The sequence below is a fragment of the Anas acuta genome, chromosome 12 (assembly GCF_963932015.1).
Source record: "Anas acuta chromosome 12, bAnaAcu1.1, whole genome shotgun sequence".
Taxonomy (NCBI): Eukaryota; Metazoa; Chordata; class Aves; order Anseriformes; family Anatidae; genus Anas; species Anas acuta.
The window spans coordinates 14,793,793-14,811,281 of NC_088990.1; the positions used below are offsets into that span (position 1 = coordinate 14,793,793).

Sequence of the window (17,489 nt, forward strand, 5' to 3'; positions counted from 1 at the left end):
TCTTTGACATCTAATACTAAGTTTATAGTATAACTATAGAATTCTGAAGTGTAGATTATCAAAACAATATTTGAGCTGCCTAAATTCAAGCTCATATAACTCTTTCACTTCACATTAATCTTATCTCAGCAGTGCAATACTGCTTTCAATCCCCAAAGTACAAAAATAGGTATTGATCTTCTCTACTATCTAATAAACCATCAAGATCAAATGAGAACGGACTGTACTGTATGCCGCAGATCAGCTTTTTATTATTATTATTCACGCTAAAACAGCAGCTGTCTACAGTACAATCCTGGTACATACTGCATTATTTATTTCCCAAATTTCATAGGAATACCACCATAACAAGAAATAATTGCTGCATATTAATGTGGTTTTTAAAAGATGCTTTCTTTCATGGTTTGGTTTTCATTCCCTGCATAACTGTTCTCTCTGCAGGAATACACTTTTGCCTTCTATTATCCTTTTATTTTTTTTTAATGTAATTTCTTTTAGAATTGTGAAGAAACAACTGTCCAACATTTGTTAGAAATTAAGCTGTCAAATGTAGCTCAAGAACAAAGCAGAACAGCTTTTCACCACAGGAACTCTTAATTCTAGCTTGGAACTATGAAAACATACTTGACTTTAGGCATACCTTGAAATCTGTGAGCTTGGAATTTAAGCTGCTAAGACAAGAATCATGTAAACCAAAATTATGGTCTACACCTTAGTTCTGAGTGACATTTAAGGCCCCAGCTGCTTGTAGACTGAAGAGCAGAATAGGATGATCAGTGTTGTTAAATATATAACCAATACATTAAATAAAGATTTCACTGCATTATCCTATAAGTCACTATTTCTACTCCATCCTTTGTTTTGGAAAATTCAAAAGCTACTTTTATTCCACAGCAGACTTCGGTATCATTTCACTGCTTTCATCATTCAGCAGCCTGTTTTTATGACCACTGAGCTACTCAGTTGCCAAAGAGCATAACCGTGCACTGAACTGATGGCCAAGACTTCTTGCCAGTGTACAAATTTGAGCAACCAGACTCATATGCACAGTGCTTTCAGCATAGCTCTGCATGCACACTACTGCTGACTGTTTTGCAGTAAACTTCCACTTAAAACGCTTGCTTAAGGTGACTTGTTTATTACTCGGATACATGCTGAGGTATATAAACCTGCAATCCTTTCTAGTAAGATGTTTTCAGGAATACTGTAGGAAGCAATTCTTTGCACTTACAGTAGCTCAGCTTTCTAAGGCTCTCCATATATTAAAACATATAAACCAGGGGAAAAGACAACAAATGATGGTTCTGCCAAATCCATATTGATTAATGTGGGGATATATATGTTTAATTTTTCAATCTCCGTTGAGGTTAAAACAATACGACTAGAGAGGTTTGTCTTCATCTCCCCATAAAACTGGGTTTGAGAGAGTTATTTGTCAATAGGTAGTGATAGGTTTTACCTTACAGCTCTGCACAAGTTGCTGGTGGGCTGCAGTGTTCTTATTTGAAACAGCTGCATTCTGAGAAGCTGCAATAGTCTGAGTAGCAGCAGCTGCAGCTTGTTTAGCTGCAATCTTAGGAGAAAAAGAAATAGATAAAAACAATGATTATAGTAATTCAGAGGATGAAATACATACTCTAAGTAACTTTAAAGCTAACAACTTAGGTAGATTAAGACACTATCCCTGGATTAATTTGATTTGCCTTAAAGGAACTAGGTCTCATGATGAAGATGAGCTGAACACTGTTATACAGATGTTTACCCAATTAAACCCAAAAAGTTATTCGATTTGAAGGTCCCTTCCGACCTAAACCATTCAGCTTGTATGATCCATCTTGCCAAAAAAGCAAATGGTGAAAACAAGCTCCTGCCTTGGGTGAAAGGGTGGTTGTGAGCTCCTGCCATTTGTATCTTAGGTTGCAGTATTACCGAAAGATCTCACAAAAAACAGAAATGCTCTAATCAGTTAGCTGCTTAGAAAGAAAGCCAGAGAAAACAAGCAAGGTAGATGGAATACTGCTACATTAACATCTCTGACCAAAGACTGAAGGGAACCCATGCTTTCTTCTACTGAGATGGCTCTTTGGCAGAAGTGAAGACACTGAACTAATGCAGAGGTACAAATTGTTCTGGTATTAACGAGTCTAGATGCACTGAGGTCTTCCTCAAATATTTAGGACTTCCATTATTTATTCTATTATTTTCCCTCTCGCAAAATTAAAAATTCAACAATTTATCCAAGACATTCTGAAATGTTGTGCAATGCTCTTCGTTAACTGGCCCACTAAACACAACCAAGCATAAAGTTCATCCTCATCATTACACACTTCATCCCTTTAAGGCATTATGCATTATCAGAGCAGCATAAAATAAACATTTTTTCTATAAAGTTTTCCTGCATTCTGTTAGAAAACTGAGACATGATTAATTTCCTAAAATACGCCTAATTTTTGTTCTATGCAGACAGAGGAGCTTAAATGAACTTCTGGAATATGGTTATTGACTAAGGTCTTCCTGTTTGTCTAATCTAATTGTACCTGAAACATTTTCAGATTACCAAAAATAATATTTGGAAACCTGAGATTAGTGAGATTAGGTTTTTTTTTTTGTTAGTTTGTTTTGTTTTTTAATGTTTCTACATTCTAGCTGAAAACAGGAAGATTGAACCCTGCCTGCACAACAAACTTCAGATAAATTTCACCTTCAGTGCACAGTGAACTTGTAGTTCAATGTGTTCTGAACCAAATGCTTACACCAGTTGACTACATTAGCGATAGAAATTACTCAAATTTCGTGTAGCTGACAACTATGGTATCCTATGCTACCATTGTGAATTTCAAGCCCTGTACTCTGGAACTGATCTTACAGCACTTAGAACTCCTCCTGAAGTATGCATTTCTAATTGTTTCAGCTAGAGATTTATCAAAATATAGTGAACTGAAAATTAAACAGTATCTGGTTCCAACCTCTAATCTGTTGACGATTTTCTTCTTGATGGCATTCTGTGCAGCAGCATTTGTAGCAACACGCAATCCCTCTGCTGCTTCTCGCAGACGCTGTTGTTGATCCTCATTTTCAGGATTGGCTGCAGCTCCCTGCACAAAATTTCAGAGCAAAAACCATCAGCCTCAGAAGCTGTTCCTGGAGAGAATGTAGATGAATATCAAACCTTTAGTTACAGTCTGCTACATCAGCCTTTATTTTCTACATATTACCTTAGCCAAAGTTAGAAGAACATTTGACTGCTAAAAGAATATTAAACCATTAAAAGCATATGCAGAAAACTTAATGGTAGTGCAAGATTGTTTCTGTTCTTACTGATTGTAAAGTGCTTTCAGGAAAGATTTCATTTATTTGTATACAATTTTTTGCTTTACATACTAGTTTAGCTGTTTGGAGAATAAATTGTTTTGTTAAATGTTTCTGTTGTGATCTGTGGAAATATATTTTGATTATATGGATACTGGTTTTGGAAAAAAAACACATTTCAAAATTCCTAATTCAGTATGCATTTCAGTAACTGTAGTCCAAACCCTCAGATTTAATACAGTTTTTTTCCATTTGAAGTCTCAGAAAGCTGAGAAAGCACTGGAAAGTCAAGAATATGCTTGTAGCCAGGGACATGGGTCTTTTAGAGGCCTAGGACAACTGCTGGCCGTGATCTATAAAAGTCTTTTTGAATACAAGATCTGTGACTCAACTCAAAGAATCTAGGCTTAACTTAGTGGATTTAAATACTTTTCCAGCACAGAAAGGAAAGAGAAGTTCGGATATTTGCCTGTTGTGAGAACAAACATGAAGCAGAAAGGTGGGGAGGTGTACATGGTATACAACACACCAAACATTCCTCAACTCTAGGAAACTGTCCCCAAAAGAAACAGAGGCAGAGCAGACTAACCCATTACATTCAAAACACTTAGGGGACAAGAGAAACAGTCTACTGTCAGCCGAATCTTATCTATAATATACCACATATTATCTATATTATCTCTACTTTATGTGTAACTACACAATTTTAAGTGGACAGTTACTTCAATTACCCAGTACCTTTGCAGCTTCAACCATGCGGGCTGTAGAATCTGCTAGGAGCTTTGCAGCAGCTAGGAGCTTCTTTGAGTTGTCCATATCAATTTCTGCTTCAGCATCCGACCTCATAGCATTGACAAGATCTGAGGTAGCTTGAGCCAGTACCCTGGCCTGCCGTACCATTTCACCTATGATATACAATTATGTTTTTACTGTCCCCATCTTTACATTTCAGCTTTGATTTAAAAAGTCAACAAGATAAAAATAAAGTCATGTTTGGTGTAGTACTCATTTTATTTGACAAGGATATATAAGTAGTTCATAGCACAGTAGCTTCACAATGTCTCGGATGACAATAATAAATGGAAAATAAATGTCATCCAAGATTATCTTTTACTAAATCCTTCTGTACAGAAGCCAAATGATTTATGATTGACAGTTGAACACAGGACTTAATAGACTTAGTATACACATACACACTAATTAAACCACTTTGAGTAGCAAAGTATTAGCTTTTTTTTTTTTTTTTGGCAGCTTCAATCTAGAATATTTAGAAGGGTTTAGCAAACAATGTCCCCGTATGTCTTTTAAATATCTTGATCTTTCATTTCTCAGAGAAGCTGCTTTTAGGGCCAAAATACCCCAAGAATTCATATTACTTCCCCACACAAGTTCCTCTAGAAGAGCACTGCACAGCTGAAATGACAGTTCCTTGAAAAAAAAAATATCTGAAAGAATCTGAATCTACAAGAAAAGATTACTTGGTTTATATTGGCCGTACTGTGAATAAAACTGTGACAGTGATATATTTAATTTCCTGTCCTTGTGTTCAGATAACACAAAAGAGGGAGGAGATGAAAACCATATAATCCCCAAGAGGTACCACAACCGCTTTTTTAAAGTTGTGTCATTTTAAAACTTTATATGAATTATCTTGTTATCCAATAGACACTGCCTCTTTATGCGGTTGATAATTCATCCCATTTTTAACCATTGAAATATCACTGCTCTATTTAATTTCCTGTGGGGTTTTGGTTTATTTTGTTTCTGAAAGTTCATATTGGGTCATTTCACAATATTAAGTATCTCAAGTCTGCCTGGTTCTAGAATTTGCACATTTTAGAAACATCACAAGCAGCAACATAATTTTTAAAACCTACAACCAAATCTAAGCACAAAGACATCCATCACTGGCAAGTGTTCACTTAGGTACGTGTCCTCCTATTCAGAGATGAGGGCTTACTGCCCAGTTTTGTGAAGTGAAGCAGTAGAAGAAGAAAGACAGAATACTACAGTGATCCTTTAGCATGGTATTCATTGTTTTCATACAATATTCATTCTATCTAGCACGCAGCTATGTACATTTCACTGATCTATCATTATGGGTTGAATGACCCATAATAGAGTGCTAGCAGAGGTTTTAAACTTTATTTATTTGAAATGTACAAATCTTCAAATCAGGAAAAGCTATTATCCATGAGAGAGACTTACCAGCATCCCCCATTGAACTGAAAATACTCTCTGTGACACACATGATGGTATCTGTGGCCTGATCATAGCGACCAATAGGTTCTCCCCTGCTTGCAAACTGGCGGACATGCTGCAAGAGGTCATTCAGGGCTTGGCTGACTATGCTGGCAGCTGCACCAACCTGCTTCAGTAACTCAGTATCATCTGTGGCAGCCTGGCAGGCCCTTACACAGTTCTCCACTGAACGGTCCACCAGTTTCCCTGCCTCGATCAGCTGTTCCTGGCACACCGGGGAGCTGATGGTGGGACTCACAACCTGCATGGGGAACGCAGACAAAACATTCAGAAAATGGCTTATTTGCAAATTTTCCAATTACTAGTAATCAAAACATCTGCTGTATTAGAGTTTTTAATCCTTAACGTATCTGTTTTCCCTAGACAGAAAGCCCTTTAGTAAGTATTTAGATAGGTAGCTTCATAGATTTAAGTTAGGAATGTGGATGTCATTAATCTTCACTTTGATACAAGAACACGAGCCACCACTTTCATGCTTCTTTCATGCTTCTTCAGCAGCTGCTGACCTGAGCAATCACTTAACAGTGGTTCTAGAAGACAGGCATTCACCAAACTCCTCAACAAAAAACCCACTAAGTACACTTAACACACTTGTGTACTCTAGAGTTCCAAGTAAAATTAAATCTTAATTGGAATTGGTATTTTGTATAGCCTTCTCATACCAGCCTTCTGTTTGTTTGTTTAAATAAATTACTTGTCAAAAGCCATACAACACTATTTCTGAAGCTACAAGTAATAAACTCAGTAATCTACGGATTAGAAACAACCCTTCCCCATTTTGTCCAGGCCTATCCAGACAGTTTTTAGCAATGGGAAAACTGTGCATATCTTATAAGGAAAAAAGGATGCCACTGGTCATCTAATTCTGTACTGAAGAAATTGACAGGCAGTAAGAACATCAAGTCGAGATAATGAAAATTCATACATATTCATTACAAAAAGCCCTTACAGCCAAAGATATAAGGTGAAAATACTCAAAATGTAATAGCTAAACTTGGCTATTAGTTTTATTCTAAGCCTCCTGGATGTTTCCGAATAGTTGAATACACATTTTCCAATCACAAGTAACCTTATGAAAACTGAATCTGCAGACTTTGAAAGCAGTTTCCGAAGTCAGTAGTGTGAATTGCTTTCATTAAAAATCAAAAAAAGGCTACAGACAACGCAATGTTGCAAGTGTAGATTTGAGAACTTGGGATCTGATCAACTCTTTTGTACTTATACTGAGAAACAATACGTGGCCAAAAGCAATGAACCCTATTAAAACAATTGGGCTACTGTGAAACAATGCAAGTATATTTAGTGCAATGGACCCTATTAAAACAATTGGGCTACTGTGAAACAAAGCAAATATATTTAGTATCAATGATAACTAACTAAATATTCATGCTGAAGTTAAAATCAACTTAATTGTTTGAATTTTAGATTAGGTGAATTCAGTGTCATTCTAGTCTTCATCAGAAAACTTGCACAGTTCCCCAGACATGCTGTGTTTCTAGGGCTTTTTTTTCTTAAAGTTACTATTTTGATCATTATCATCAGATGATCTATATTTTCTACGGAATCTCCCATGGGGATTACAGCAGTACCTCACATCCTCTGGGCCGATATTCGATTGCCACTCTTATGGGTGACAATGTATTAGTCATCAAGTTTGATATTGCACAAGCCTCCAACTATGATATTATGACAGTATATTGCCTGAGCAACTGGAAACACACAGAAGCAATCTCATGAACACTGCTAGTCTCACCTTGGCACAAGCCACGAGCTGGGAAGTAGAGAGTGCACATTGTGTAGCAGCAGCAATGACCCTGTTCTGCAGGACTGTATCCTCAGCGACCTGTGCTACGTTCTTGGCCTTCAGCACTAACATGGCAGCAGCATTTGCAACAGCTTTGGCCAGACTCATTAGAACATCCTGATTAAAAAAAAAAAAAAAAAAGTATTATAAGCAAATAGTATATACTTTGTTTATACAAGATCAAGTCTTCTCAAGGTAATTTTATATATATATATATATATATATATATATATAGGCTCTGAGTCAAAAAGATGCATTTATAACAGAGCATTTAAGGACAACAGTTTTAAACTGCTAATAGGTTATTATATGATTAAGCCAAACAGGTGTTATCCGTTCACATCTGGTAATACTTATCACCTAATCACCAAGAAGTTAGATTTGTAATATAAAAATTTTCTCCTCATCAGTTTGCCAGAAAGTTTTGTACACATGCATATATATACATACAGTAAACACATACATTTAATGAAAAGAAATACTCATTGTTTATTCATCTTCATAAATACATAAATTCAATAGATTTAATAGTTTGGAAAAAACAGGGAAACACGAGGAAGGGCAAGAACTGAAGTTGCCTGCATGCAAGTGCAAATTTTAATCCCATAAAATCCCTGTTTTACAGAGCAAGCAAGGATCTGACTAGTATGTATATACTACGAGCCATGCATTCTCAACACAGGGGAGTATAGCACTAACAGCTTTCCAAGGAGCAAGAAACCATCTGTATAACAAAATCAGCATTCTATGATCATATAATTAAAATAATTTCACAATGGATTAACCTCAATTACCATTGAGCAAACATTTCCAAATTGCACTTGGCAAAGCCTGGTTTGATGCAATGGCCTCCTCATTATTAAGCTACACAGCTCTGGCAAAGACAAGCAACCCCCTTATTACCTGGAATCTTTCATCTGTTTCATTCTCGCCAATCTGTCTCAGTAGCTCCCCGCTTGCTTGCCCAATGCTTCCAGCTGCAGTCAAAACTGTCTGTCGAGGCTGGAAAAATAATTGTGGAAAATAAACTCAAAAGACAACACACTTTATTTAAACATCGGATTTCTTCAAGGAGCCTCTACATTAGCATGCAGTCAATACGAACAAAAACTTAAACCAAAATGACTTCGGAAAAATCTTTTCTATATACACAGCTGGATTATTTTGCAAGTTTCATCTGCAGTGCTCCCTGAGAATGTGTGAAGAACTTTAAAGAATTTGAATAGACATTATTGCAATAACTCCAAGGAAAATTAATGATGGACAGCCAATACGCCAACTGATCTGGAACAGCAGCAGATTTCAGTCGTCTTCAAAAGAAGTATCTCTTTTATGCTGAGACTTTTTTGCCTGTGGCAGTGATTTGTGAGTGAGCTTCCTTGTCCTTCATCATATTTTCTCAAAATGTCCTTTTGAGAAGAGGGAGTTAGACAGCAGCATGGTGGTGCTTAGCTGCCCATCACTGTTAAATCACCGCACTCACCTCCCCTGAAGTAGGTTGCACAGCCTTCAGCAAGTCTGAGACAGCACTGGCTAATGTTCGAGCAGCTTTCAGGAGGTCCTCTCCACTTCCGACTTCATCATCCATGAGAGCAGCAAGCAGTTTTACACCTTTAGACATCTCAGTGAGGTTGGAGGAGATGGTTGTAATTGCACATCCTACAGCAGTGTAGTCCGTGTCAACTGGGTCACCTGCAGAATAAATGGTTTTTCATGAGCAGAATGCTTCAGTGGTTAAAAGGGAAAATGAGGCAGCCACCACAGACTATACTCTGGTGAGAGATAACAGATACATCTAAGGATGGCCAAGAAATGTCTACTAAGTAATTTCAGTGTCATTTAAAAATTAAGGTCAGCTATCACTTTTCCAGTCTCTACATTTCTCTTCTAATAAAAATTTCTCTTCATCCAATGCAATTTGCTGACAAGTCCACAGTTTGAGCTATTTTCCCAGTTTCATCCTTGAAAGAACCCAAGCTCACACACTATTAACCCCTTTAGGTCACTCACAGCTCCTTCAACTTGTAATTTGCCAAAGCAAAACCACTGTCAATAAACATCTATAACCTCTAACAACTGTCTAACAATTAATGCTTTTCATAGTAACCTTGCAGAGACTGCTTAGTTCAATAAGCAAGCTATACTTTTCATCAACAGGAGTAACTTCAATGTTAGAGATGATAAATTGAATATAAGAAAATTGTGTTGAGAGGGACATAAAGCTTGTTTTGCATGTCAATGCACTTAACTATTGGACTATTTTGAAGAAAATTTCTCCCCAGCCCCCTCTTAGTCTGTCCCTATGATACTTGAATTAGACTGATAATTAGGAGACTGCAAGCGAGTCCTTCCTTTTGAAATTTACCTGCCGTAAGGTTAACAACAGATGCAGTTCCTGCAGTGATAGCATCAACCTGAGAGTGTATTTCATGTTTTGATTCATCAACCTTGTTCTGAACCCATACTCTTGATGCCTAAAGAGCAACAACAAAAACAAGAATGAAGGACCGCAACAAAGTTCTGTAAGACGAAATCCTGTATTAATCTCTCATTCCTTCATCAATCTTTTAAAATGAAACAGAGGACAACTACTAAGCCTTTAGAGAGAAAAAAAAATGAATCAAACATTCTCTTTTGCTGAATCTCTCGCTACAGAATAGCTGTTAGTCCAACAGCTGCCCTTTTAAGGTGAATACCATAACCAGTGCATCATCAAGGATGATGATTCTTGACTGGTAGTCCCACATGAACAGTACTGTATTGATCTGTCCTCCTACTTCAGCCTGGATCAGATGTGACAGAATCATGTTTTGTTCTTTATTCATTTGTTCATATTTTTCAGGTGTCTGGGAGACAGTCACTCTCATCACAAATATTGCTTATAGTTTGTTTTTGCCTTTACATACGCACATGAAACAAATAGAATTATGGACAGTTATGCAAGGAAGTTTGCTATAACTAATCTCAGAAGATTGATGAAAGTGAGATGGAGCAGTGTACATGAATTCCTTATAGCAAGCACAAATGTTTTGTTTTGTTTTGTTTTTTTTAAATCTAATTTAGGAAGCTTTACAGATACCACTTCACCTCCACGGACAATAATTAAACTGATCTGCAAACACCCCAAAATATTAAGATTCATTTCTACGGGGACAAGAAAAACTCACCATGTCCTGCCCTAGAGGTGGAAGGTTATCAACTTCACTGAGGTCGGCTTGTGCTTGTTGAACAGCATGCATGCTTGTGTTAATAGTTCCCATCAAGGCCTGCTGAGCTGAGGTCTGAAAGTCAGAACAAGGAAATGGCTGTGTGTTGTGTTCCAGATGGCAACTCAAGCAGGTGTTGTTACTTAGGCATTAAAAGACTGTGAGTGACAACAATTACACCAGGCCATTTCAGACAAATAGCACTTCCCTCACGCAGTCAGGAAAGCAGCTTAAGCTCACTGGAACTCCTCTCTCATAGTCTCGATTCTGCCCATGCCACTTTACACTCCTCTATACTTGCACACATGAGTAAGATGCTGAACATTCACAGATCAAACAATGCCCAACAGACACTTACAAATCACTGAGCTGTCTTACTGACTTGCATCCTGCATACTGAACTGTACAGGACTGACTTCCTGGAACAGCCTACAGACGTTACAAAGAACAACTCTAAAACTAAATTACCATCAATATGCATAAGCTAATGAAAAATTGAAGAGTTTTAAATGAGACAGGATAGCCATCTCTATAGAGTGTCCATGGCAAGGTATTGGCAGGGAAGGCTGCAGGGGTGGTCTCTGAGTTCAAGGCCAGGAGCTGCCCTGTGCTGGGTGCAGCTGGTTTCAGCTGACTCCACAATGGACCTACCACAGGACACAGCTGAGCCCAGCAAACAAGCGAGAGGTGCCTCTGGGAATGCACCGTGCAGAAAGGGCACATGGACTCCTCACCACATGGCAGTGAAGACTGGGAGGGAAAGGTGCAACAACCCTGCAAACATCGGTGCCAGAAGAAGGATGGGAAGGTGCTGGAGCAGAGGTTCCTCTGCAGCCCGTGGGAGAGACCGTGCCAGAGCAGATATCCGACACTGCAGCAAGTGGACATTCCCAGAAGGAAACTACAGCCTGTGGAGAGCCCACAGTGGAGCAGGGTCTCCTGCCAGGAACTGCAGGGCGGTGGAAGTCCCATGATGGAGCACCTAGCTTTAGCTGGTGCCACCTTTAGCTGCAGCTAAAGGACTGTAGTCCATGATGGAAAACCCATGCTGTATCAGGTGGAAGATGTGAGAAAGAAGCAGCAGCAGAGAAGAATTGCTATGGAATGACCACTTGCGGGTGAGAGGAGGAGGTAGAGTAGTCAGGAATGAAGAAATAAAGTTGAGTTTGTGGGGAAAAAAAGGAGGTATCAGTGTGGTGAAGATGTTTTAGTTTTTGGTCTTCGTTTCTTAACATCCAACTCTATTTTAACCAGTAGTAAATTACTTTTCACCAAGTCAAGTCCATTTGCCCATGATAGTAAATTGTGATCTCTATGCTTTTATCTCAACCCATGTTGAAATAAAAAGCTTTTTCTTATTTTCTCCTCCTGTCTGGTTGAGGAGGGGTAATCAAAGAATCTGGCAGCCTCTAAAGTCAACCCACTAGAAATACCACGCTTCTAATGATATTTCATGAGCTTAAGCACTGAGTACACTCTCTATAGCCCATTTAGGCCTTTTGGTAGTGTTAAATTTAAATGAGAAAACCATCTAGAAACATCTAAATTGTAGACTAGTGACAAGCTCAAGATGAGTTTTTCCCTAAAATTGCTTACTTTTGCCAATCTTCAACGTGCTTTTTTCCTAACCCTTGAATACTGGTTTAACTACTTAAAAGCAAAGTTGTTGTTAGGACAAATGAGCAAGTCATTGAAAATGTGGTAACTTAAGTATTTCAGGTCAAAACGTGTTCAGTAAGACAACCAGGACACCACACTCTACACTTAGCAACATGGAAAACATCCTGTTTCTGACAACTTGCAGCACCAACAAGTTTCAAATGCTACTACAAAACAAGGAGGTTCCTCACAAGCGGGGGCATATGTCCTCTGTGCATCTGACCAATGGTGACCTGTTGCTGGGGAGAAGGCATGATGCCGATGTTGAAAGTCTCTGGGCCACTGGACCCTGACCGCATAACAGCTGGTAGTGCCACAGAGCCATGCTCTACCTTCCCTGTTCGGTTGAACTGCTGCTGCAAGATGGTGGACCTAAAAAAAAATATATTTTTATATGTATATATAATTAAAATAGAAAAATGCAATACAAAATTAGTTATCTCCTGCAAGTCCTGCCAGATGTTCTTCCTTTAGGATTTTAAACTGCATTTCATAATATTTGGAGAATATAGAGAAGTTTTAACAGTCTTTTCTACCAAGCATTTTCTGACATTTTAGAGAAAACATACGTGCCACTTTTGACAGATCAAATATTAACAGCACTAATAGGCAGGCAGCAAGGAAAGAAGGTACAGTTTTGGTATATGTGGTACAATAAATTTACCCCTCTAACATGCCTTACAGACAGAACAGGGTTTATGGCATAACAGACTGCTCTGTTTCAACTGTGATATAGGCTGATGAATAGAAAATAGAAGCACCAACCCTCTGAAGACATTTTTTGCAAGCAAGCCCAATGTTTGGGATAAAAACTAACATTTTTTCCCTCCTCTTTATATGCATATACACGCAAAATGCTTGCTAATAATCTGGAAGCCTGTAATATTATAGACTGGGAGGTAGGATGCTTTCAAGAATAATGAAGTTATTGTCATCCATGGTCACAATCCCCTTTGCCAGGTGTAACACTCATATTTAAACAGGATTCCAGCTTTAACAGCTAGAGGTATTGATAGGACTTTTAGCTTTAGCAGCAGCAATCTGCTGGAGGAAAAAAGTAGTTTTAATTATGGAAAATCTTGTAATCATTTATTAAAATCTTTGGGCTTTGCTGTACAGCACCTAACTAAGAGTATATTCTGGAAATAACTTGGAAAGGGCAATGTTGAAAGCAAACATCTGAACATGTGTGTTTCATCAACAGTTGAAATTTCACATAAGGCCAATGAAATATCTCACCAGTTGATATCCACTGAACCACATGTTGAACAATAAATCAGACTTTTACATATATAATGCAGATGCTGTCATCCTTAAAGTACAAACACGAGACTTGAGGGGCTCATTACAGCTTAAAATGTCAAACCTGCTTCTATTTCTTCACAGCAAGGAAACACTGAATATTTGTTTCCAAGAGTATATCCATCTCTGCAGTTGTACTTTTTGCTATACTTAGTTACTTTCCCATCAGAATCATTGCCTGACCTACTAGAGCCAAAACCTTACCTTGAACCACACCACACATCTGACTGGTTTGGCTAAAGTGATTTGGTGTAATAAGCCAGCTCTGTTAATGACACAGTGTACAATTAAACTGCCAGGAGTCAAATTCTGCAGGAAACCATGGACCTAGAAAGACAAGTAACTAAGATCTTGCAAATCCTAGCTGTTTGTATGAAGATCAAAAAATTAATATGATATTTTCAGTTTTTTTTTTTTTTTTTTTCCAATCTTACTGACTTACAGCCTGAACTCCATTGTTAACGAGTCAAGTTACTACAAATTGCTACTACTGCTGGTTGCCCTTACCAGCGTTCTTAAGACAGAAAAGCCTGCTCTGCAATCCTAGGATGAAGCTGGAAGTCCACAGAATTGTCTCTTGAGATAGTGCTTCCTTCTGTTAAACTACCCTGTAGAAAATCATTTTTAAAAAGTAATAACTATACTTTTTATAATTATTACTATATATACAATAATAACTATACTACGAGGGATGAAAAAACTACCATAGCTAGAAGATTACTGTTAAATAAAAAGCATTTCCACTCACTTCTTTGGTGAAACAGATTCTTCCAACATCGTTGATTCCTCATCGCCTTCAAGACCAAATCTATCTTTACTTTGTTTCTAGAGAAAAAACAAACAAACAAACAAAGTTCTATATATTGCTTTTTGCTTTCCAGCATTTTCTTGCCATTTATCAGAAATCTAGTCAAAAAAAAGACTTGTCCAGTACTCAACGCCATGGATACTTTTTTTTTTTATTTTTTTGGGGGGGGATGGGGTTGGTAGAATGTAACAATATAATCTCAGCTGTGGAAGAGGAGTTGTTGCTCTTCAGCATCTAACAGACCAAGTTCTATGCCTTGGAATATTCAGTGCATAAAGGAAAAAAGCCTATCACAACTGGCAATGAAAGCAAACTTGAGACTTTTTTGAACAAACGGGTATGAATAAAGTGCTGAGATTACTATCTTTACCTCTCTGAAAAAAACATTCTGGAGACAGTAATATGCAACAACAGCAAACTACAGCACAGACAGGCACATGTCCACCACTAAAAACCCTGCTCTTCTGACTCAGAAACAGCAGACTAACTCAGCCAACTCAAACACAGCTACAAGCCATCTTTAGCATCCTATAACATCACTATAAGGTGCTACCTACCTTTAGGAAACATATCCATAAGAAAGAGAGTGTGTTTAACATGGTACAAAGCCATTTTACCATATATTTCATATATCTGGACAGTCTGGGCATCTGCCTTTGAGACTTTTTTTTTTTTTATAATGACATAAAAGAGGCAAATGTACACAAGGGAACTCCAATATGAGAAATAACAGGAAACAACAAGCAGTTACAAAAACAGAGCCTTGTAAAAGCAGTCCATTGCCTCCAGTAACCAAGTGCAGTTTGCTTTCCACCTTGTTACAAGACTTGAATATTCAGCAGACAACAAGAGGGAAACAACCACTATGATCTTAGGGACATTTAACAGGAACTCTTCATGCATGTCCATACATACATGTACCCCAGCTTTCTCCCCAGAAGTTCTTACTGTAATAATTTGACTTTAAGCATGAAATGAAACTGCTTATTTCTAGTTAAGATTGTGTCTTACTTCCAGATTAGTGTGAAGTAAAAAATAAATAAATAACAAGTAAAAGCTACTCAGGTTGAGGATTCCCTGTCAACTGTTTAACAATGTCCTGGTTTCAGTTAGAACAGAGTTGGTTTTCTTCCTAGTAGCTGGTAGAATGCTGTGTTTTGTCTTGGGATGAGAGGAGTGCTCATAACACCCCGATGTTTTAATTGTTGCAGAGCAGTGCTTATACCAAGCCAAGGACATTTCAGCTTCTCGTTTTGTCCTGCCAACGGGCAGGCTGAGGGTGCAGTGAGAGCTGGGAGGGAACAGACCCAGAGCAGCTGACCCAAACTGGCCAAAGGGGTATTCCATACCATCTGGGGTCATGATAAGCAATATATAGGGGTGGCTAGCTGGGGGAGGGGGGGCCAGACTGCTCGGGGTGAGGCTGGGCATTGGTCAGCGGGTGGTGAGCAATTGCATTGTGCATCACTTGTTTGTACACATATTATTAGTAGTACTATTATCATCATTATTGTTGTTATTATTATTATCATTTTCCTGTCTTAATAAACTGTCTTTATCTCAACTCACAGGCTTCACTTTCCCTTTTCCCTCCCCCATCCCAGAGAGGGAGGGGGAAGGGTGAGCAAACAGCTGTGTAGTGTTCAGCTGCCGGCTAGGTTAAACCACAACAAACAACTTATTACTAAAGGTGCAGGACTGCAGGACAAGAGTTTGTGTGTGTGTTTTCGTTTTTTTTTTTTTCCCGTTTTTTTTTTTTTTTATGCATGGGTGTGCGCTTTTTTAATTTAATACTGTAATAGTACTTAAGCATGGAAAAAAATGTGTCCCTAATCTACACCAGAGCAAATGAGTTAAAATAGTCCAAAACACATTAAAAATTAACATTATGCAACTGAGAGGGATGACCCATACTTTGAGTCATGCATCAGTGAGCAAAGTTGAGCTCAACAATTGGAAACTGTGTGCTTTTCACATGCGTCATGAAGCATCATGGGTGTTTATTGCTTAACCTGTTCCTATTTCATTCATTTTACAATCTGCTGACACAATCAGTTCAAAAGAAGAAATCAAAGGAACGGAAAGGGGTGGAAATATGCACATCTATTCTATCAGGGTGGAAAAGCTGCTTTTGTTTTGAATTAGAAAGCAAAGCTAATTGTGAAGCTTGAGAGCTAGAATCAAGTTTTAAACCATCTATAGAAGCCTGTCATTTATTTAACACATTAAGTCTGAGATCAACAGCCTCAGAAAAAAAGGCAAGTACTTTGATGAATTCTGGCAATCCCCTTCAATCTCTGATTTCACAACTGTTGATGTTACATCCCACACTGTTTGCATGAACAAAGGCCAAAAATTCTCCTGAGCTGCTTAGCTTTCTGTCATTTCTTTAATAGTAAAGATCTGTTAGAACAAATTATTGAGATTCAAACAAACTGCATCAAGTAAAATCTTGTCAAGAAGCAAAAAGTGCTATTTGAAACACTTGGCTTTTGTACACAACATGCTTGGAATAAAATCTTTTAACTTCATATTTGTTGGCAAAATAGGTCTTTTTGCTGTTGTGTTTATTTACTTGTGAATATTTTTTTCTGTAGGTGCTTATCAGCCTCTACTCTCTTAACATTTCATTAAAAAGTGTTTCTAATAGTCTGGTGCCTTCGCAAATACCAATTTCCTCCCTCTCTCTCTGCAGAAGTGAAATACAAATCTTTGCTTTACTGACCACAGTATTTATTAAGCAATATGTCAAAAATGACTTTTTTCTGTACTTTTGCCAAAATACCACCTCGGCTTTGATGCAGTATATGCAACAGACAGAAGACAACTACTATATAGTCTTTAATGTAGTTTTAAAGGCTGCTACCATGTGATCATTTCCTCCCATCTAACTCACCATTTTGATCCATAGCTTAAAGTCCACAGTTGACAAGACAACTTTTGTCTGTTCTATGGATATACACTCATAGCCAGCTGTTCATCTTCCAGATGGAAAAGCAAAGCCTAAGCATTTTGTATTGAGCCTAACTACTGTAGTTAACAGCTTCGATATTTTTCGGAAACAATTGCTGAGGTTGAACTGAAAGAGCTTATGATACTTAAAGATAAAATTAAATAACATCAAAACACTAGATAATAC

General features: G+C 37.9%; 1 protein-coding gene across 6 annotated transcripts in view; it reads right to left on the bottom strand.

Moving 5' to 3' along the window:
• Positions 1–17,489, bottom strand: part of TLN2 (talin 2) — a 172,316-nt gene that overhangs the window by 66,703 nt on the left and 88,124 nt on the right. For all 6 annotated transcript variants that reach the window (XM_068695657.1, XM_068695656.1, XM_068695659.1 and 3 more), the window contains 11 exons: positions 14,291–14,367; positions 12,432–12,612; positions 10,543–10,656; positions 9,741–9,849; positions 8,859–9,067; positions 8,279–8,377; positions 7,325–7,492; positions 5,518–5,812; positions 4,048–4,214; positions 2,967–3,095; positions 1,460–1,573 (listed from right to left, as the gene is read on the bottom strand). In XM_068695657.1, the coding sequence (XP_068551758.1) occupies positions 1,460–1,573; positions 2,967–3,095; positions 4,048–4,214; positions 5,518–5,812; positions 7,325–7,492; positions 8,279–8,377; positions 8,859–9,067; positions 9,741–9,849; positions 10,543–10,656; positions 12,432–12,612; positions 14,291–14,367 (1,662 nt within the window). The remainder of the gene's footprint in view (positions 1–1,459; positions 1,574–2,966; positions 3,096–4,047; positions 4,215–5,517; positions 5,813–7,324; positions 7,493–8,278; positions 8,378–8,858; positions 9,068–9,740; positions 9,850–10,542; positions 10,657–12,431; positions 12,613–14,290; positions 14,368–17,489) is intronic.